Source organism: Bidens hawaiensis, unplaced genomic scaffold (genome assembly GCF_021521415.1).
Source record: "Bidens hawaiensis isolate Kalapana, Puna unplaced genomic scaffold, B.hawaiensis_p1.1 tig00029123_1, whole genome shotgun sequence".
In the NCBI taxonomy this organism is placed as follows: domain Eukaryota; kingdom Viridiplantae; phylum Streptophyta; class Magnoliopsida; order Asterales; family Asteraceae; genus Bidens; species Bidens hawaiensis.
Window position 1 is genome coordinate 31801 of NW_027494805.1, and position 22972 is coordinate 54772.

Here is a 22972-nt window from a genome sequence, read left to right on the forward strand (position 1 = left end):
AGATCTAGTACTAATCGGATATTCACAGATCTGAGATCTGTTATTGTTATTGATTGGTAATCCGGGTTCCAACATCATCTGGGTATTCACAATTCCTAAGTGGGGTTGTGGATATTTAAAATTAAGCCAAAAAGAGCAAACCCTTATAAGTCTATAAACATTCACAAAAGTACAAAAGTACAAATTCACTACAGACTTGATCATCCACGTTGTTAACCATGTGGGGTCCCCTTGCTCGCGTCTCATTACCATTATGAAACGGACCACAAGGGACACGCTACATGTAAGCCCTACAGATGAAGTTTTTCATGCTCACCTATGGTGATGGGTTCGGGGTATTACTTGATAACGGGAGTATGTCATGTTGTGGGGAACACTAGCTATTAATTAATTGAACCTTAATCGTATCTAATGGCTGCTTGGTAGACTTTGATGCTTAAGCTTAGGTGGATAAACAATACCCTTGATCGTCTTAACTATTCATGAAAAAAAAATAGAGCAACAAAAGTTTTAAATCTGCTATTTTAAGGTTTAAGTCAAGTTGGGGTGGTCTGGTCCGGTAAAAGCTGAAAATAAGCGGGTCTTAATTGTGTAAACCACTAAGTAAAAAATTGTCGGATCTTATTTGTCCTGGTAAAGATTAAGGAATAGGTTTAAGTGGACATCAATATCGGTGATCGCGGTTTTTGCATTTTTCTGAGCTTTAAAAATTAACCTATATGTTTGTTAGACTGTATTTTCCGATTCTGATCCAACTGCATATGACTTTTTCAGGGACGAAAAAAGAGTAAGTGTGGGGATATTTGATATACATCTATTTATACATCTTGAATCCCGTGTAAAGTTGTGTTTATTTAATATTTCGAATTCGTTTTAGTTCGTGTTTCGTTCATCTTTTATTAATTAAGGTTTTGAGTCAAGTTTTATATATTTATCGTGTTTTTATATCTTTTGGTGTCTTGCATGTTAAACTTAATTCTTTCTATCATTTCATGCGAAGTTTATGCTCGTTTTGCTTATCATTGATTACATGATTACTTCATTTACGAGTTTTGATTTATGTTCATGTAGATGGTGGCTTGGTGATCAAGGGAAGCAAGGTCTAGAAGGTTCTAAACATTACTTGGAGTTCAAGGAAGATAAATATCAAGATTTGGCAACAAATAACAAGAGATAATAAACAAAAATTCGTTGCCCACCTTGGAGTAAGCTGCGCCGCGGAGGTGAAGCTAAGAAGGGCCGCGCGGCGCCTAGAACCCCCTGGTCAGCCATTTTTCGCAAGCCCAAGCCCGGTACTCGTTTATATAAACATCTTTTGCAAACCTAGCCGGATCTAAGCTTGTTAGCAGCCGATTTTGAGAGGAGAACCAAGGTGTTGAAGGTGCTTTTGAGGCTAGGAATCAAGGAGGATCATCTAGCTTTCATACAAGTGTTCAAGGGTCGATTAAGAAGGGTTCTTTCGTTCTTTTTCATCATCTTTGTTCACTATCTATCATGATTCTCTTTTGTTTTAGTTATTTGTCTTTGATTATAACTATGCTAGGCTAGACTTCATGTCTACCTAGGTTTGATGAACATGTTTGAAGCATGATTCTTGCTTCGGACAATTGATTTGATTATGGTTTCGTTATTTTAATAGTAAAAGACTTGATTTTTCTTTCATGATGCATATGAATGTTTGTTATCTTGATTGATTATTAATCATTGCTTTACATAGATCTTATATCTCTAGATTGTGTTCTTTAGATTTAGGGTTTATGTTTAATAATTACTTGGTGTTTTGGTTATTGTGATTGAATGGGCCCATTAGATCATAGAAGCTTGTTGACAGTTGGTTAGGGTTTTGAATGTTTTGCTAAATTCCAAAAGCTGTAAGGTGAGGAGTTGTTCATGTGTCTTGGTCAATTGCATGCTAGGATAGATAGTTACAATATTCTTGCTTATTGTGTGATCCATGTTCATGATGTCATGTTAAGTTTATCAAGTTATCTAGGGTTTAGTGTTTCGTAAGATTGCTTGCTTTAGATACTATTAATTAACCCTATTTTAATAACCGTGAGGAAATCAATATAACTGATTGCTTAGTAATCTAATAATCATTCTTTGGGATTTCGTTTGATTCAGTCAAGGGTCCTTAGGGCTTGTTAGATGAATATGTTTAGAAATCAGTTTCCAAAATCATGTTATTTGTCCATTGCTTGATGATTGTTGATACATGGGATTCTAACCTAGGTAGATTCCTTCTCTGATTGGTTTCGATCTTAGGTTTAATTGCTTATTTCTTGTTTACTTGTTTATTTGCTTTCTTAGTTAAATCCTAATTTAAAAACCCCCTTTAAACATTAATAATAAATAGTTGTGTCGTAAGTCGAGTCTAATTAGTTAATTAACGTAATTTATAGAGTCCTGTGGGTTCGATATTCCGTACTTACTTAGCTTTAGTACAATTGACCGGTTCACTTGCCGGTGTTTTATGTAGTTGAGTCTTAAGTCTAGTTTTTATTACTTGTTTAGTTTAGTTAATATTTAATTGACTATTTCTAGCACATCAGTTCCCTTCAGCATCAACATATGTGACCTCTTGCCAACTCATATATTTCCCATCCTTAATAGAATCATTTGTCATTTCAGGTTCTGTTTGCTGAGTTTTAAGTTTCCAAGACTTTGGAGTAGAGCAATTCGAATTCGAATTTTTATAACTCTCAACAATCTTTGACTTCTGAAAATGTATTTTTCTTTTAACAATTTCTAAATCATTTTAGTGCAAACCTGTCATATTAACTTTGAATCCTTGAGTATCTGTGACCCGTTGTACAGATACACGTGTTTTGTAAAATAAGCATTTTTTTAACCACTGGATTCGGTTGAAACCTATTACCTTTCACCTAAGGAGCTTGCCTATTAACAGGAAGGTAGTGACACTCCTTTCCTAAATACCCGTTGTTCCCGTAGACGAAACACGCCTTCATCCTTCATCTAATGTCCACTTGCTTCATTTTGGAATTCCTTCTTAGGAAAGGTTTTTCCATTCTTCTTGCCCCTTGGTGCACCCTTCTGATTTTTCTTGTTGGGTCAAAAGTTTGTCCCAAATGAGGAGATTTGACCTAAATGAAGAATATGGAAGATTGGAATCTTCTCAACCTCCTCAGAATCTGCTAAGTATTGAATCCGAGCACACCTTGGGTTCCGAGCAAGCTTTTACTTAGCCGAGTACGAGATTTTGCCTCTCGGGCAAGATTTACTCCAAATAGTCTTCTTAAGTGGATATCCGGGCAAGATATGCTATTTAGTGCATTCCCGAGTAAGGATCACTAATTTGGTATCTCCGAGCAAGGTTCACTTTGTCAAGCAGGATTGTTCTTCAAAACCAAGTCTTTTACTCTTCCGAGTAAGGTTTGGTTAACCAAGTCCAATAAGCCAAGTAATTGGAAGATCGGGCAAGGTATTTATCAATAAGTATGGTCCAAGTATACTTGATGAGTTAAGGGAATATTTCTAAGTTATATCGAGTAAGGTTCAGCTCAAGCAAGGTACAGTGATTCCCGAGTACACTTTGCTAACAAGTTATTCGATGACAAAGAGCCGAACAGGATCATAGAAGAACAGGGTTGCTCGTAAGGAGTTGTCGGGCAAAGTCTGATAAATTCAAGAAGACTGAAGTCTACTCGGTGAATATTTTACTTGGTAAAATATTCTTTAAGTAAAGTCTACCCGAAAACTGATCCCGAGTACACTTCTATGTTTACCAAGTCTGAAGGAAGGCCGAGTACACTGCGTACTCGGAGACTGAAGTTTAATGAAAAGCCTACCCGGAAGACTTGTTTTACACTTAGCTTATTTTTGAATATGTAATTTGAATATGTATTATCGGATAGGGTTTCTAGAAGGAATGACAGCTGTCCTAGGTTGGCAGGCCTATAAATAGAATATTTAGGGCACGCCGCCAAAAGAGACAGAGGAGAACGACATACACAAAGAGAAACAGAGCACAATACGGATAAGACCAACTCATTAATTGAGAGAATATTGTGTGACTGATCTCTTAGGATTCCTAGAATACTCTAGATCGATTATCCGTTTGTATGATTTTAATATGATATAAATGGAAATCTTTTGAGTGAATCCTGAGTGTGCCTTCCGTCTTTGATTATTCATTGCAACTGTATGTTTGTTATTGATTTCGCCTTTAACAAACGGATATCTTTCTAAATATAGTAACCCGTCATTAACTCTCTTGTCAACACGATTAATCTGTGTGAGTTATGACATGATTTGAGTAAGATCCAGCTGAAATCCAAGGGGGGCGACAAAAATTTTTGGCTATATGTCCCGGCGTGCCACAGTGATAACATGTTTGCCTCTTAATATAAATAGCACCCAATGATTTATCAGCACATGGAGATCGGAGGATCTATGAGGACGAGACTGTCCTTGTTGTGCTGATTTCTTATGTGCCTTCCCTTTGTTGCCACAACTCTGTGTGTTATTATTAGTACAATTTTGTGTTGTGGTGTCATCTGAGTTTGATGACACGTTAGAATAAGATTCATTTTCACTGGCCTGAACCCCTTTACTATCAGAAGCAACATCATTTACTATATCTGCACATAAAGTAGAAGCATCAAAATTGTTCACACATTTAAAAATAGGCTTAATTTCCTCTAGGGATCCTGATCCAACAATTTCAGATTGAACCTGTTTACCATACTTCATGTCTTTTACCTTTTCTTCCTGCTCTTTGGTAAGAGGAAAACTGGTATAGTTGTCATTGTATGGTAGGGGTACCTGACTATATCTTATACCCTCACCCTCATTCTCTTTCCACCATAATTGATTTTCAATCATTGAATTGACTACTTTACTAGAACCCTCGATTTTTTTGAAATTAAGTTAAGCCCTTTCAAATTTACTAGTTAGATTCCTAATTTCTAACTTGGAGGCTTCCAGTTTAGCAGTTAGTTCAGCGATTTCCTGTTTGGCATCTAGGTGGTGACAACTTTTTATACTGAAATCATACTTAAGCTTAGAGATAACCTTTTTCTGTGCTTATATTTTATCTAGGAAAGCCTTTTCATTTTTCTTAAGTTTAAAATTTTCAGATTTTACTCTTTCCATGTCTCTGATTAAATTATCATTGTGAAGCTTATATAATTATATTTTATCAACACAATCTTGAGAGCATGGTTGAAACCTTACCTCAGATGACGAACTCTGAAATACTACTTGTGAGGGAGCAGACTGATTAAGAGTGCCTCCAAATATTGAGATAAGTTGTGGAGAATATATTGAGTAATTAAAGGAATTAATCTGATTTTCCCACCAAATTTTTCAGAAAAAATATGATCGCCAAAATTCTCAAGAAAGATGTCCCACTCAAAAGAAACGTCTAGAAAAAATTTTTTTCAAGACATTTTTTTCCAATTTTCCCGCCAAAAATTTCACCGAAATTCACCCGAAAAAAAAATGTTTTTGCCAAAATTTTCAAAAATGAATTTTTACTTATAAGGAGTATTCTGGAAAAATTCCGTTCAAGAAAAGTTTTCTCGCCAAAAATTTTCAAAAATGAAGTTTTTTTTTTTACCGAGAACTTGAAAGCTTGACAGAAAACCAAAATATTGTCCAAGAACCCTTAAAAGTAGACCGATAACCCACTTTGACCGAGAACAAAAGTTGACAAAGAACCCAAATTGACCGAGAACAGAAGGTGTTGACAGAGAACTGAAGGCGTTGACCGGGAACTAAGGAATGTTGACCGAGAACTATGGATGTTGACCGAAAACTCTTGAAACTGGCCGAGAACACCCCAATTTTGGCCGAGATCCTTTTATTAAATGATCCTGAGAATTGTCTAAAGTTTGGCCGAAAACTAGTCAAACAGTTGAATTTTGGCAGTAACAAATTCCTGAGTTTAGTAGGATTTGATTTGTATCCAAACAAACAACAAACTTTCACCAAAAATAATTCTTCTTCTTCTTCGATAAACTGCTCGCTGGAAAACCCAAAGAACCACCCAACCTTGATATCTTGAATCCGTTGATATCACAATAACGAGCCTTGAAAGGTTCAAAAGGCTCTGATACAATTGTAAGTCCCAAATCTGGATCACTACAATATGATATCAACAAGCACACGTCAAATAGGCGGAATCTAGTTAACGTGGTGATTCAAGAACAACGATGATCTCAATGAATGTTTTGAAATAATAAAAGATGAACATAATGTAATATGGTTTCAATGCATACGATTCTTATTATCAATAAATCGTCAGATATATAAACCACTTAGCCAAACAATATATTGCTCTCTAGAGATTATGGTGGCTCTTAACAACTGCTCAGCCTCTAAACCCTATACAATAAGATCTATATATATAAGGTAGCTAGCTATCAAACCCAAAGTAAAGCCCAAAGCCCGCCGAGATCCCTTAGTGATCTCGGTTTACATACATAGCCCAACACGAAACCCAACAAACATATAACTAAGTACAAAACACCAAATATGGACCCAACAAATATAATATTGTCATGACAACAAAATTCTATTATGAAGATTTGTTTTCAAATATTATCAAACAATTATATACATGTTTTCAAGATTATAAATATTGTCATCTAAGGTGATAATCCCATAATAACTTTATAAATACGAGGTTTCATTTGAATTTTGAATTCGAGATTTATTCAATAACAAATTATAACTTTCATTATTTTGCATAAACTCAATGATCATGGATTTACAAATCCATTTTGTGACACATTCATAAATGCTTCATACACTAAATATTGTAACATGAATTTTATTCGATAACGATTCATGCGAATTATTACTTCTTATTATCGCGAACAACATTTCTTTCATGATTTATTATCATCCAAACAGCTTTACGTATGCAAGATTCCTTTAATAATTTAACTTACAAGGTTTTCATTTAATAGCAATTTAGATATTTCGCTAACTACACGTTACCGCGATGCTTTGTTATTATATACATTTTTTGGGAAACGATAGAACGGCCTTACTTGAGACTTTATTTTCGATTATATTTTTATATTTTCAAAAGAGTATATGATACGTGATTTACGTATTTCGTCATTACTTCGAGGATCACTGTTATTACGATTTTCTTTTCAATTGATGAGATGTTTCGATGGTAGTTTTAAGCACATGAGATTTCATTTTGTGTTTTAATGATTCATGACCGAATTCAAGTTATTCAATAACAATTTGTGTAATACCTTCAAAACCTCATTTTCTCTAAAAATTTTGTTTACATTTTTAAACGATATTTTCATGACTATGTTGTTTATGTTTGAGTATTATGTTTTTCAAGAGAAACACAATTCTATGCATTTTTCCACGTCATTTCATTTACTCAATTAACGGCCTATGTGTGGTTGTCCGCAAGTTTTGGCACTATACTATAATCATGATTATTTAAAAGGTTTCACAATAGAAGTCGTGTTCACATTTTATCACATTTCATCGATTGTTTTGTCAAGTTAATCGAATTTTTGTTTATTTTATGTTTGATACATGTATACGTCATCCCAAAGAACTCATCTCATCCTCATGATATTTAATTGTAATACACACAATCATATCCTCAAATACTTATAACCTCAAGTTTATTCGTGTATGGAACTCATCGTACGATGTTATTGTTAATGGTATCGTTGTTTATCCCAACCTCATGTACTCACTTATTGGATTTTTCTCATTTACACTTATTGGATTGCTCATTTTCACTTATTGGATTTCTCCTTTCCACTTATCGGAGTCCTCATTATTAGGTTACATTTATCAATTTATTTAGTACCGCGATTTATAGACATTGGCATTTATCTTGATGACTTTTGACTTCAAGCCTCCTTTCATATTGTTTACCCTAAAAAATTTTATTTATTCGATCGTCTTTACCTATTTAAACCGAATTGTTATTTTCACCTTGGTTTATATCCTAAGATTTTAGTTGTTTCAATTATTTATCCCATTTTTCCTACTTATTTAAAAGTCAACCTCAAAAACTTTCAACCACTAGTTTTGGGTTGTCAATATTGGTAAAATTCAACAGATTTTATGTACGTTTCCAATATTTAAGATTTCAAAATAGTTATGTCTTTTAAACCACACAATGGAACGAACCATGCGGACCATACGACGATCTAAATAATTATGGGTGCACAGTTAATTATCGATATCATCGCATGGAAGCCATAGTAAGTACGCTTGTGTGCGATAACTCGGACCCGAGAATGATAGCTATTAAACGGTATAAATGCAAGATGATAAAGGCATTGTGGATACGCCGCTGATACAACCTATATATAAGTGTCTTTATTATGTTTCTCATTTGTGGCGTTTTTCGAGTCATGAAAGGATTTGACGTTATTCTTTTGCTTAAAACTTTTCTTATAATTTCTTTACTGAAAAAATGACATTCTTTAGTAATAACCTCTTTTCCTTAAGTCTATTTTAATTTCAGGACGAAATTTTCTAAAGTAGGGAAGACTGTGACATTCGTCATTTTCCGATTCGATTCATCTTTGTCTTCGTATTGTAAACCGACCCGATTTGTATCCCGAACCCTTAGATATTATTAAAATGATAGATTTTATGTTTCATAATCATCTCACACTTGTCGAATTTCGAAAACATCTTTTACGGCTTTTAAAACGCGTTTAAAAGGCTTAAAGCACATCGAAAACACCTCGAAACGAACTACGAGGACCAAATCTGCCAAACAACCAAAGATCAGCCCACCCCCTGGGACGTCGCACCGCGCATCCAGGGAGGAAAACACGGTCGCGCGGCGCCTAGCGAAATCTGCAGTCACCAAGTTCGTTTTTTTGTTGATATTATCACTTGTTTGACCCTTTAAACCAATGAGAAAGCTTGGAAATCTCTAAAACAACCTTATAGATAACCCTAACACCTTATATTTCATTAAACCAAGCCACACCACTCACTTGAACCTGCTCATACTCACCAAACGCTCTCAATCTAAGCTCTAAGCTTCAACATTCAAGTTCCTTCTTGTTTGACTTCTAAGAGTCAAACAAGAACCATTCTTTGATTCTAACTAACTCCATATGATTAAAGCTTGTTGTTGCAACATATATATAATATATACCCATTTTTTCCTTCATTTTTCACTTCTTCCGGTCATTGGTCGGTTGCGGTGGGATACTATAAGGCATGGCTACATGGAGGACTATTATAGTCCTTGTTTATATATAATTCGTTTTAGCTTACTAATCTTGTTTATTTTCTGTTTATTTTAGTTTGTAAACTCATTTTTGTAAATTCCGTGGTATTGGGTATGTGGCCACCATTTTCGGTTTCATCCCGAGTCAAGAGCTGAACCAAAATCAAACTTTTGTTTAATACTTTATTGTTAACATATTGTATGAAATATTTGAGCATTATTATTTTTAAGTTTATCTTAAGAGTTCTATGTTATTGGATATGTGGCAATCATCCTCGATTTTATTCCAAGTCAAGGACCGAACCAAAACCGAACTCTTGTTTAAATGCTTTATATTTAAAATGATTTATTAATATATTACAAGCAAGATTTGTGTAATATAATTTATAAGTTCATTTTAATAAGTTATATGGTATTGGGTATGTGACAACCATCCTCGGTCTTATACCGAGTCAAGGACCAAACCAAGACCGAACTAAACCGAGTTCACTCGCTTAAGACACACTAGTGTGTTTTGAGCCACCGAATCTCACATTTTCCCTAAAACTATTTTATAAACTAATTTTAAATGTTTTCTTAAGTAACTTGGTATGTCGAATCCAACTTGATCTTATAACAAGGTTGGACCAACAAATCCAAACACTCGCTTAACGGACATCGAGGTTCTCCCTAATAGAACTACACACTTGGTTAAGTTTCTTTTAATTTTATTGGGTTATCTCATGACATGTATCACTTTGGAATGTCGGGTTCGGATTTGACAATTTATCAAGACCCGAACCGACTAACCAAACACTCGTTAAAATCCCGTTTTGGTATATCTAGCAAGAGGTCGTGCACCATTGCATTAATCCAATCCCCACATATTTACTTAACAAAGTTTAAGTAAAACTAATGAGTAGAATACCGAGACCCAATTTCGAGCAAACTTACTTTTCAAAAACCGTTACTTCAAGTTCTTAAATATATACGTTTTAAACCTCAATCTTTGATTAATTATTTAACTTGTCATTTTATTTTATTTTAATGTCTTTCAATACCATCTTCTAAACCGTAACCCCTTTAACCTAGACCTCACTCGTTGAACTTATTATCCCGCTTTATCACAAACAACCCTCCAAGTTATTTATTTCATGTGAGTAATTTTTCATCCCCCGTTTTCATCTTTACGTTTTGGGGGTGGCATTGCATACGTATTCAAACAAAAGTGATTTATACACTATGTCTCAAACCACAAAACTCTATAGTATATGTTCACTTAAATAAATGCTCGATTTGGTGTTATATGCTCTATATGATTACTTGCTAACGTGTTTATCGCTTTCGGTTGGTTTGCCTCAATAAGTATGATCATACGCTCCCCTAACTATTTTAGCTTAAGTGCTAATAGAATAGGGCCTCATTTTCCGAGCATATTTGGTTGTTACCATATAGAAAGGTGCCTCATTTCTTCGAGTACGATTGGTTGTTACCGATTCAAAAAGAGCCACATCAATTTATTTTCAAGTTGTTTATCCAAGTTGTGTGTTATTATTTATTGTTACATATACGAGTTTGTGGATTTCATTCTATATATATTATACTTAAATTCTATGAAACCAACATTCGTGTTGACAAAGTTTATTTTATGCAATATTACAAGTTTAATAATTGCTTGGACGAATAATTGAGGAACGTAGCTTGTTTTGAGACCACAAAGTAATTAGTCGAATAAACAATATATATTTGTTTACTTGTATTCAATTTGTTTTTTACGAACAAGATACGTTGTTTATTGATTTATGAAATTAATGAGTTGATTAAATATTGTCACTTAATAGTGTCATAGTGTTCTTGAGCAATCCGTTGCGCCACGGCATGTTCCACCGCCTTTGGTCGGGGTGTGACATCCCATCCCCTTTTCAATTCCTATTATGAAGTTCCTCCCCCCCCCCCCAAACCCTAAAAACAACATCATCGTTGGATTACTGGGGCTAAGAAGAGATTGATGGACTTCTAATTAAAATAACGTCATCGAAAGTCGGCGATGAACCTACGACGGGAAAGGCGGATTTGTGCTCTAAGAAAAATTGAAGGCGGTGCTGAACAAAGAAAATCAATGGGGTTATTGTACGACAAGATTCTGGAAAACCTCGTTTATAGACAACTAAAATCACTCTGTCAAAATAATTCTCATGAATTAAACACTATTATATACTTTTAATTAATTAAAATTTTAAAATCACTATATAAATTTTGAAAGATAAACAACTTTTTATTATTTCTAAATATTTAATCTGGATCATCTGCTCATCTCCATTCTTTAAGTACCTTGAACCACCTTTAGGAGAAAACTCCTTTGCCCATCTTTATGTCTCACTTCAACTACTTTAAGCATGAATTACTAGTTAAAAGATATAACATAAAAATTAACTAGCTTTTGAACCCATATGGTATACGAGATTTAGATTCTGGATTTGAAATAAAAGAAAAAATAGTTGGTGAAGCCAAAAACCAAGAACTGAACCTGAGTCACATGAAACAAGTAAAACTCCACCACGAGGCTCATTGACATATAAATATTTCTTATTTTAGCCTCTTAGACCATCCTCTATGGTGAGGGGCTTCGAAGCCCTTCCCTAGTGCCACGTCAGCGCCACGTGGGCATTAGGGGTTTCAAAGCCCCACCCCAAAGATGCCCCTCTATGGTGAGGGGGCTTCGAAGCCCCTTAATTTTTTTATTTTTTTTTTAATTTAATAAACCAACAAACTTTAATAATAAAATACAAACTATATTAAACTAAATAATAAAAATCAAACTTAATTAAACTAAAAAACATAAGAAAACGTACAAATAGAAAAAAAAAATGGAACTACTATTCGGCGTTCGAGTCTTCGTTTGCGTATTTAGCCATTATCCTTGCTTTTTGTTTCTCCAAAAACGTCCGCGTGACCGGATCTAGATGCTAGAGATCCTTTTCGAGGAGCTTGAAGTCCTTCTCTCGTTGCCGCTCCGGTTTACCCTTCTTTCTTTCTTCATGCATGGCTTTGTATTCCGCATGCATCTCTTTTCTTTCTTCGTGTATTATCTTGAGTTCCTCTTTCAAGTGTTTTTTGTCCTCGCGAAACTCTTTAAGAGCAAGCTCCAAATTGTCAAACCGCACGCTCACGTCGGAACTCATAGTGGATTCATTCTAGACGAAGATCCCCCACCTCTAGCCGCCGCATTGGCCCTTTCTCTTCCTACCGGACGTGACAACTCATCCGGTTCATCAAAAATAAAATCGTATCAATCTCGTTTAAGTTAAATTGAGAATGAGCATCCGACCCCGCTTGAGACGGCGATTGCGGCCGAAGTAGACGTTGTTTTTGTCCGTTTGGACGGTCGCGATGAAGATGTCGGGATCGGATGCCACTTTGGCAAGCTCGTGCATTTCTTCCAAATTTCAAACATGCCCATGCCGAAGTGGTGACCATGAAGGCCCTTGTATTGTTTCAACATAGCCTTAAGAGGGTCGGCGTCGTTCTTGCTGCTTCCTAAGTTGTTCTTAAGGCGAGCGTGAATTGTGGAGAAGTGGTTCATTTTTAAAACCTTTGTCTTCCATTTGTTGGAGACGGAATCATCCCCGTGGTAGTGACATTGACCCATTATCTCAAAGAACTTTCCACGTATTTCTGCCCAAAATATCGCGCTGCGTTTACCGTCACCTAAGACTGAGTCTTCGGATAAGTCGATCCACGCTTGCGCCAACGTCGCTTCCTCATCGTCTTCCCACTTTTTCCTGTCCTGCATTTCGGTTAGTGTTTGATCGGCAACAACCTTCTTTTTATGGCTTCGTTTGCGACGAACTTGGGTTTCGGGAACTTGGGTTTCGAGAACTTGGGTTTCGGGTATTGGGGTTTGGGGTGTTTAGGTTTGGGTAGCGGAGGCATAAACGACATTAGCATTCGATAAAACAAATAGTTGGGAAACGGTTGTACGTTTGGAGGCATGGCGGGTAGATGCTGGTTGGCATAGAAAGGGTTGGTAGGGTCATTGTTGTTTGCGAGCATACTAGCCCACCACCTTTTAGCCGGATCCCACGGGTTTGGGTTGGTGTTCACGTTTTGGTTAGGGTTTGAGCTCGAGCTCGTGTTCAAGTTCGGGTTCGGGTTTGAGCTCAAGCTTGTGAAATGTGAGAAAGGATCCATGGTATAGAGTTGAGAGATTTGTTTAGTGAAATTTGATTGAAATTTGGTATTTGTTTGAGTAACAAATGATAAAATGGGTTAGTATTTATAAATAAAATAATTAATTTTTTTTTAAAAAACTAGCCGTTTATGAACGTTGGTGGGGGGACACACCAAATTTTCAAAACCGCACCGTCCGTTGGAACCACCCAACCTTCCGCGCCCTTGGTTGAACCGCGCCCCACGGCATTGTTCCGCGCCCAAAAAAAACCCACCAAACGCGCCCCCTAGCGTTGGGTCTTATGATTTATAACTTGTCCAAAAAGTCAAAAGATGTTTGTCAACTTTAGACTTGTAATAACAAGAAATTCCAAAACCCCCCTTAATATATATGAGATTTACAAATTTTGTTTCCTGGGTTTCATTTTGGTCCTTTGTTTCTATCTAATAAATTGGAGAAAGAAAGAAAGAAAGAAAGAAAGAATCACGCGTTAATCTTCCTTGTTCCATGTATAAGAAAACTTTCAATTCCTAAGACGTTCAATTGATCATCATCGTTCTTCCGATCTGAATCACACCCAGTTACAGAATCAATCAGGTTAACAATTTTCTTGATTGATCTTATATCAACATCATATTTTGCTGTTAAGATTTACTTATTCATATATAAATTTGGGGTTAGGGTTAGGGTTAAAAGTGAGTGAATATGGGTGCTCTGATGACCAAGTTCTGGTTCATGATGTTTCCGGCAAAGGAGTACAAGATCGTAGTTGTGGGTCTGGATAATGCTGGCAAAACCACCACGCTTTATAAGCTGCATCTCGGTGAAGTTGTTACCACCCATCCTACTGTTGGCAGTAACGTCGAAGAGCTTGTTTATAAAAACATACGCTTTGAGGTACCATTATTCTTGTTTCAAACCCTAACTCTGCTTTAATTGGCATCTGGGATTATTAGATGAGTGTTCATTCTAGACTAATACAAAAGTATAGAACAATAAACACGTTTTGTAGACGTTATGTCGTCTTATCTTTAGCAGATATCATGTATGTGACACATTGTTCTATGTACAACCAAATAACACTTTTATAATTTGTTCATCCATTTGGTTGTTTTTACATACCAGTCGACTCTAATTTTAACAAGTTTTACCCAGAAGTAAATGAGGGGGCACCTCAAGTGTCTGATGTGTTTTCCTAATCGTCTCGCGCAGACGCATCTTTTATGCCAAGAACTTGTTATTTAGTTCATATAGATACTTTGATCAGCGGATCATGTTTATCTTCTTGTGACACCATGTAGCCCTCTTTGTATTTTGGGTATGTCTTTATATGTTTGTAGAACGTTTTCAAAGTGCGTGTTGACAAATCTTTTTTATGCAGTGAATCTAAGCAAAGCTCACCATACCAAAATTTGAAACCTTAAAATGGAGTCATCCTAGGTTCTAGAACAAAATCCTGAGGCTTGCTGATCAAATTATAAGTCACTCATCCTTTGTAAAACATTTCTAATGGGGGGATGTAGCCGGGTGGTGGGCTATGGGAGTGATATCATTGTGGAGGCCTGATGTGAAGACCATTATCTGCTTGATGGGTTGGTGACTTGGGCACTGGTATCTCTTTTTATCATCAAATAAAGGTTTCTACTTTTTTAAAACCTTAAAAAGTCTGTATATTTCTTTATTAATAACAATAACTGGAGTATTACTAATTATATAATTGTTTAGTCTTTTAGCAAAAATATACGAACTTCTACAAAAACTCACAGTTTTAGTCATCTTCAAGTATAAGAAGTTGTATTAGCTAAATTATAGCCCGAGCTCGACTAGTTCAAGCGTGGCCTGTTTCTAGTTCTTTTTCTAAAGCTCGGCTCATTAGTAGTTTTTAAAGCCGCTCGTTTATTATTTATTATGTAATTTATATAAATTTTTAATTATGTTATATATATATATTTTTAATTATAATTTTTATATGTGACATAATATATGATATATAGTTATTTTTATTATAGTTTTATATAGTAATAATTATTATATAAAATATTGTTATATATATTTTTAATTATATATAACAAACAGGGTGTTTCGGGAGAGATTAGGGGTAGCTAACATATCCGACAAGATAAGAGAGTGGAGATTGAGATGGTTTGGACATGTGAAGAGAAGACATATGACCAACCCTGTTAGATCTGTAGAAAACATTACTATAGGGGGGAGGAGGGGTAGAGGCCGACCTAAATTGACTTGGGAAGAGAGGATTAGACATGATTTGCTAGACCTAAACCTCTCAGAGGACATGGTTGAGGATAGGAATTCTTGGAGACTTAGAATTAAGGCTAAGGACTTTTAGGGAGAAAGGAATACCTTAGCGGTCTTCTTTACCTGATTTTTTGGTCACACACCATATTGTTTCCTCTTCTCATATAGTTTTATATGGTTATCTATAAATGTATTGGTACTATTAATTTTACTACGTGCTACTATCAATTTTATTACTATTGTACTTTGATGCCCCTTATTTTCCCCATACAATGTTATTTTGAGCTGAGGGTCTCCCTAGAAGCCACCTCTCTATCCCATCGGATAGAGGTACGGTGTGCCTACATCCCACCCTTCCCAGACCCTACTTATAGCTTTGCTATTGGTGGGATTCCACTGGGTATGATTGATTGATTGATTGATATTTTTAATTATAAATTTTGGTTTGCGAGCCAACTTCTGCTTGATAAGTGAAGCTCTGGCTCGTGCTCGCTATTTAAACAAACCTACATTTAGGCCTAGGCTCGTTTAAACTGTACTCGATTCGAGGTTTTAGCAAGCCAATTTCGAGTATCTTTGGCGGCTAAGCGGCTTGGCTCATTTATATCCCTACTAAATAAACAACCACATTCAAAGTTCGTAACTAGTTAAATAGCCTTATCTTATTTTCTTCAAACATGCAAGTCTGAACTTAATGTTCCACTAATGTCATGCTTGATTTTAAGTTCAATTTCCGCCACCCGCTCTATCTCCTTTTATATTTAGTCTATTTACTTACTATATGTATCTTAAATTAAATACTCTTAACTCTATGGATTAATCTAATCATTATAATTAGTTAACCGCTTTCATCTTTTAACAAATCATTAAATTGTATAGTTAAAACATGTAATAGAATAAATATGATTACCAATAATTGTAATATCTATCTATATAAGCCTATTTAGTTGCCATGTTTAAATTTGGTTTCTGTTTATAAACTACCTAAAAAACATAACATATATTTTGAGACTTGTAACAGGTGTGGGATCTTGGTGGGCAAGACAGGCTAAGGACGTCATGGGCAACGTACTACCGTGGGACCCACGCAGTGATAGTGGTTATAGACAGCACGGACCGAGACAGGATCTCAATCATGAAGGAAGAACTATTTAGTCTTCTTCCAAATGAGGATCTGCAAAGTGCAGTTATTCTGGTATTTGCAAACAAACAGGATCTTAAGGACGCAATGACTGCTGCTGAAATAACCGATGCGCTTTCGCTTCATAGTATTAAAAACCATGATTGGCACATTCAACCGTGTTCTGCTTTGACTGGTGATGGTCTTTATGATGGGCTCGGGTGGATTGCTCAGAGAGTCACGGGTAAAGCAACGAGCTAGAATGGAAAAAAGTGAAATGCCCATGTGTGTTTGCTTTTGAACAATTTGAGACACATAGTTTGTAATGTGTACAATTTGCTTCTATTATTTTTATAAAAACATTGCTTGTGATGTTTAGGAGTGATCACTTTTTAGCCCTTGGATCATATTTCAATGGATGCTTGAGATTTTGTTTTTTATTTTGAGAAATTTGAGACACAATTTTCCATCCTTTTTAACATTCAAAGTGAACCCGTCACGAGACACGAGAGTTGCTTAATTGTATTGATTTGATTTCTAAAGTTCCTTGGTAGAGAAATTGGATATGTGGTTACGGATGGGGTGAGATCAAGTAGAGAACCCATTCCTGGTTAAAGTTGGCGATTGACATTATAGGTTGTAACTACCTCTTTCTTGTGGGTGGGTGTAACATAGAAGCAAGTTGTTGGGGTTTGGATTGGGAGGCGTGGAGTTGGAATATTGGTTAATCTCTAGTTATTCGCTTTCTTAACGCTACCGACAGTAAAAGAAAATAAGATTACAAATAAACTTTGAATACAAATTGAAAATTCCATTTCATATATGAACTTATGCATTGAGGAATCGTAAACTATAAGCTTATAGAGAAGTCATGTTTTGTTGCCTGTGGTTTGTTGATTTTAACTACTATTTTGGTCCAATCGACAAATCTTTGAGTATTAAAGCTTTGCGTGGTGCTTCATTTCTCAATTGAACCTTTTCATTGGAAGATAGATAGGTCCAAGGAGATGGAAATAATAAATCCAAGGAGTTGTTGGCGGAGCCTATCTATTACTCTCTCCTTGATATCTGTTTCCCTCTGCTATGCCCTCAGTGAATCACTGCTGGTATTGATTGGTCTGGATGGACCCTAACCCGTTTTGCAATGTTACCCAACCTGCCCATTTAGCTGACGTTGCTATTTGATGAAATCTATTGGCCTGCTGGTGGGAATTTCACCAAATGAAACTGGAGAAAAAGTGGGGACTTTCGCATTGATAAAGCTGCATCACCCATAAGATTTCCAACGACGGTACCCCTCACCCCAATTGTTGCTAGTTGGACAGGCAAAAAGGTTGATAAGGACTATTAGTTTGTATCATGCATTTCGCTACGTTTATAGTCTATGTATAAATGCATTTGCTCACACTTAACTTAGAGGGTGTTTGGATGTGTCAATAGTGTTGACATTCACACATTTGTAATAGTAACATAACCAAATATTTTCAACTTCTTGTTATTGAGAATGAAAATTAAAGCCAATTGTTGTAATAATCAGATAATTGATCCAAACTATGCAAACTCAGCACCCCAATCTCACATTCTTGGGCTGACCCGTTTATTGTGTTTGCCTCGACACGGTTGATCTCTTCAATTTTTATTTTTATTTTCAAATTGACTAAAAGAGGCAGAATTATAAATACAGCAGCAACAACAATTAGCAAAAAGAGGAGAGTATATACTTGGGTTGACTAAAGATAGGTTGATTTGGGTTATGTTCTATCTCTAACATGCACTTGTTTTGATCTGGGCCCGCTAAGGGTAATGGCCTGGTAACCCTAGATGGAGTAAAGTACATACCTGGAAGCTGGGTAGGCTTTTGATATCTTCTTCAGTGACAAAAAGCCACCTAGAAAATTAATGCATAAGCAGGTTAACGCTAATACAAACAGACGGATCAAAAATATCTTTTTAAGATATGAGATACTCTACATAATCTTACTTTTGATTATTTTCGTCTTAACTTCAGTCCCTTAGTCTCTCTTGCATTTCTCTTTGGCAATTTAACATATGTATGAACATTAGCATTGCTGAAAATCAGTAAAAGATTATTTTTATGTAGTTATGAGTGAATAACCTTGTTTACTCAAGTCATCTAATCTAAGCTCTTCCACTGAAAGATTTTCAACATATATTAATTAGAAAATAAAGTCAAAATCATATATATGAAAACAAAAACACTAATTTGCTAAATCATACAAGGTAACATTCTCATTAACCTCCCCCGTTGATCCTTCAAGTTCCCTAGTTCACTAATTAACTTGTTAAATTAAAAACCACATGAGAATTGTGAATCTACATTATTGCCTTGAAATACATCAAAACAAAATATCATACTTCCACTTCATCCTATTCTTCAGTTTTTTCTCCATGAGATCGATTCCTTCAAGAACATTTGTTATATCATACATCCGCCTTTTTTGTACCTGTACAAATACGGCCTGTTGAGTTAACTTGATTCAACCAAGTTGTTGAAAAGATGGAGATGTGATTACTTTTAGTGTTTCTGCTGCTTTATTTAGATCAAGAATACCATCTTCCGCGTGCTTGATAAGCTGATAAACTTCTTTGTTAAAATACCTGATTTTATATATCACGGTTAACCCTTGTAAACATAAAAATGTAAGAAGATACTTTGTCTAGGCATGTAAACGGACCGAATGTTCAGTGAGCCGTTCGGTTTTTTAGTTCGTGCATTTATATATTTTAAACATCGACGGTTTTTATGTGATGTTCAGCAGCATTGAATGCAGGTTGAGGTCCAGAAATAGGATTCTGATCATTATATCCGGCTTCAAATGCTGGTGCACCCATGGGTGGACTGACTTGAAGGCTAGGGGGTATATACCCCCACTCAGTTTTTCCAAATTAGTGTATATTTGTTCCAAAAAAATGTCTCTTTAATAGATTTTTATAAATTTTTTTTCAGCCCTTCTTCCTGGCCCAACTAAAATTCACTTTAACATCTTTTTGTAGTTTTCAAACTAAATCTAAATAAAGTTTTACATATAAGCAAGAATGTAAAAATTGTTAAATAACTAACCTACATGGAAAACTTAATAATAAGTTGTGTTATGAAGAATAAATATTAATATCGTATATTTACATATATACAATAAAGCGGATTTAATTCACTTTTAGAAGATCCTTCGTATTATGGAAAACGTATTAAAATCTTAGATTTTAATATTACTTGATTTTTTAACAATATTGTTGTCGACATGAAAATTCAAGAGTTTGGTTATCGCTTTAAAAAGATTAACACAAGGTTACGTCATGGCAACTTTGAACCTGTATGGTTCAATTTTTCTATGTTAGTTGTGTGCAAAGAGATAAAAGATTTGTTAACTTTGAACTCGTATGGTTCATTCCTTTAGCGTAACGGAAATTTAAGTTAACAGTTGAGATGTTTTTTGGTAGTAAAGATCGTAAAGACAAATTGCACAATTGAACAAAGAACAAATTTTCCATATGCACTTTTTTTTTCTTTCAACGATTATTCCCCCCCCCCCCCCCCACTGAATAAACTTTCTGGATCTGCCACTGGGTGCACCTCCCTTACTCTTCAATGGCTAACAAAAATATTAATGAAGTTGGTTAATGTTTATATACCACGTTGATAAAGAAAACGTCCAACTAAGAAGCAAATAAAAACTTTCATCTACTTCTCTAATATTATAAGAAAACAAATCATTTCATTGGAGAGACTACTATGATCAAATTAGCTCAACAAAAAGAAAAAAATGCAAACTTTGCAACTAGATTAAAATACCTTAGCATTTGAATCTACAATAATAACCAACCAACATCTCATTATCTCAATCTATCATATGCAAAAACACTAACATCTAAACATCCTACCACTCCTGCTGGCATTGCCTCGCCCAGTCTGATCATTGTACTGTTTTTTACTTAAAGTTTAATCCGACCTTTGTTGGTTAATTAGTATGCAGTTCATAGTTCTTTCATGGGGTATCTAGCTTTAACCTATGATCTAGCTTCTCATGATAAAACTCATTCAAGATTTCTTATAATAGTTCTTGTATGAAATTGTTGGTGCAATGATAATAGTAGAATCAAGGAAGACACAGTCCAAGTTTGTAGCTAGTAATATTAAATATATTAACTAGCACATATGAAAGTAATAATTAATGCAACGTTGTAACGACATGTGCGGATGATGATAACATCCACCAAAAGGGCATCAACTTCATTTCATTGTTTGGGTCAATACAAGTAATATAAGTTTAGTGATTCAATCAACAATCAAGAACATAAATTAGAATAAAAATAACACGGGATGAAACCCAAAACACAGACTTGTATTGATCGAACAATGTTGTTACAAGACACGACACAAACATTTACATCGAGAATCTATTTATAGGCATTCGTCCTGCTTGCGGTGCGCGCATAAATGTATATGTGTGAACCCCGGGTGGGCAAAAGTGAAATTGCACTAATTTTAACGTTATTTTACTAATCTCATGAAAATAACGTTAAAAGTGGCGGAAGGTTAATCAGGTATCATGTGGTGGCGTTGATAGCCGAAAGACAAAGGTACATGCACCGATCGGCGGTGTACCGATGTTTGAGTGTTATGTGCCTTATGTCCAAGGCTTGATGCAAAAATACTATCGAGCCGGGGTCTCACCGAAGCAGCCTCTCTACTCCTAAAGGGTAGAGGTAAGGCGGTCTAAATCTTACACTCCTCAGAGCCCACTATAGCTTTGCTATTAACGGGATATACTGAGTATGATGATAAATCTATTTATAGGCATCGTGGTGGCAATTAATTAACCACCTATTGAAGGCTATATAACTACCTGGTTAGTTACATAACTAACAAATAACTACATGTCACCCCTAACCGCCTAATTTACACAAACAACCCTTGACTTACAAATGTTAACATAAATGACTCAAAACTAGATTTTAACTAATTACGTAAACGACCTATATCTTACGTGTCAAAAACTTGATCATACAATTAAGGATAATTAAAGCTAACAGAGTTTGATAGCTTATAACATAAATATGTCATATGAGAAAAATCCACAAATAGAAGATCTTATTTTTATGATAAATTGTAAGCCAGGCTCTTTGTTCATTATCTAGCACATGCCCCCAATGTCGCTTGTCTTAAAAATCCACAAGCTTTGATCATCTAATCATTGTTCTTCATTGAGTTTTGTTACTCCAATATAATGAAATAGGTTATATGCCCGTGTGATACACGGGCTGAAAAAACCATTATTTTAAAAAATATATAATATGAAAATTTGTACATTTACAAGAGAATGATTTGAATTTTCTACGCTTATTTAGCAATAATTCTTTCTTAATTTAAATCATCAAAATATATTTTGTATTAAAATAAAAACAAAGAAGTATATATAAAATTCACCAATTTGACCAATTAGAGATTAGACATAACCTAATTCAATCCATTTGATTTCCATGATACTATAAACCAACCAAAGTGAACTCAAGCTGAGATGAAGCATATAACTTTATTAATAAGCAAGACACACAAGACTTAAAATGAGATTTTGAACACTGTCTACTTAAAGGAGTCGACTCGTCTTTTGATAAATCCATTTACCTGTTATAAACACAAGAGTTCATGCGAAATGAGAGATAAAAATTATTCCGTACTAATAGCATTCTGATCTAAGCAATTAGATTACCAACAAATTGACTTGTATCAACAATTAACTCAGTTTTACAATTGCCGACAAAATCTGATCCAAAGTCAAATGCCCTTTTGACTCGTATTAGCTTTAACCCAAAATCTGGCTCGTAATACTGTCTGAAACCTGTAGTTTGACCTACCCAGTCAAAACTACAAATTCTCCAAAATACCCTTGAACCAATTTACACGATATTGAATCTGATTTGTAAAACACTCACCAGATTTGCGATCTCAAACATTTGCAGCCAACATATTACCATCCATTTTAGTTATACAAAGTAATGAGTTTAATGAAATTAATGAGTAAATACGTCTGTAAATTAATATTTTCATATCATATGCATGCGTTAAAAAAAGTTAAAACAGCCCCAAAAGGTTTTAAATTTCTGTTTTCTTATGTGAATCATTATTCGATAACGGGTCAAAGTGAGTAATGTGGTGGCTAGTTGTCTATGACCTAACTTAATGGTTCTAGAACCCGACAGGTTGACCGAAACCTGCACGGTT

At 35.2% G+C, this 22972-nt stretch overlaps 1 protein-coding gene across 1 annotated transcript; it reads left to right on the top strand.

The window, feature by feature from the left end:
- The first annotated feature begins 13901 nt into the window (after positions 1-13901).
- On the top strand, positions 13902-17116 carry LOC143578301 (uncharacterized). The gene is made up of 3 exons (XM_077061924.1): positions 13902-13952; positions 14037-14252; positions 16633-17116. The coding sequence occupies exons 2-3, from the start codon at positions 14061-14063 to the stop codon at positions 16990-16992; spliced, it is 552 nt and encodes a 183-aa protein (XP_076918039.1). The 5' UTR covers positions 13902-13952; positions 14037-14060; the 3' UTR covers positions 16993-17116.
- The last annotated feature ends 5856 nt before the right edge of the window (positions 17117-22972 follow it).

Excerpts from the sequence above, each read along its gene's own strand:
- LOC143578301 (XM_077061924.1), top strand. The coding sequence starts at position 14,061 with ATGGGTGCTCTGATGACCAAGTTCTGGTTCATGATGTTTCCGGCAAAG. Across the intron at positions 14,253-16,632 it reads ATAAAAACATACGCTTTGAG|GTGTGGGATCTTGGTGGGCA; the intron begins GTACCATTATTC and ends GACTTGTAACAG.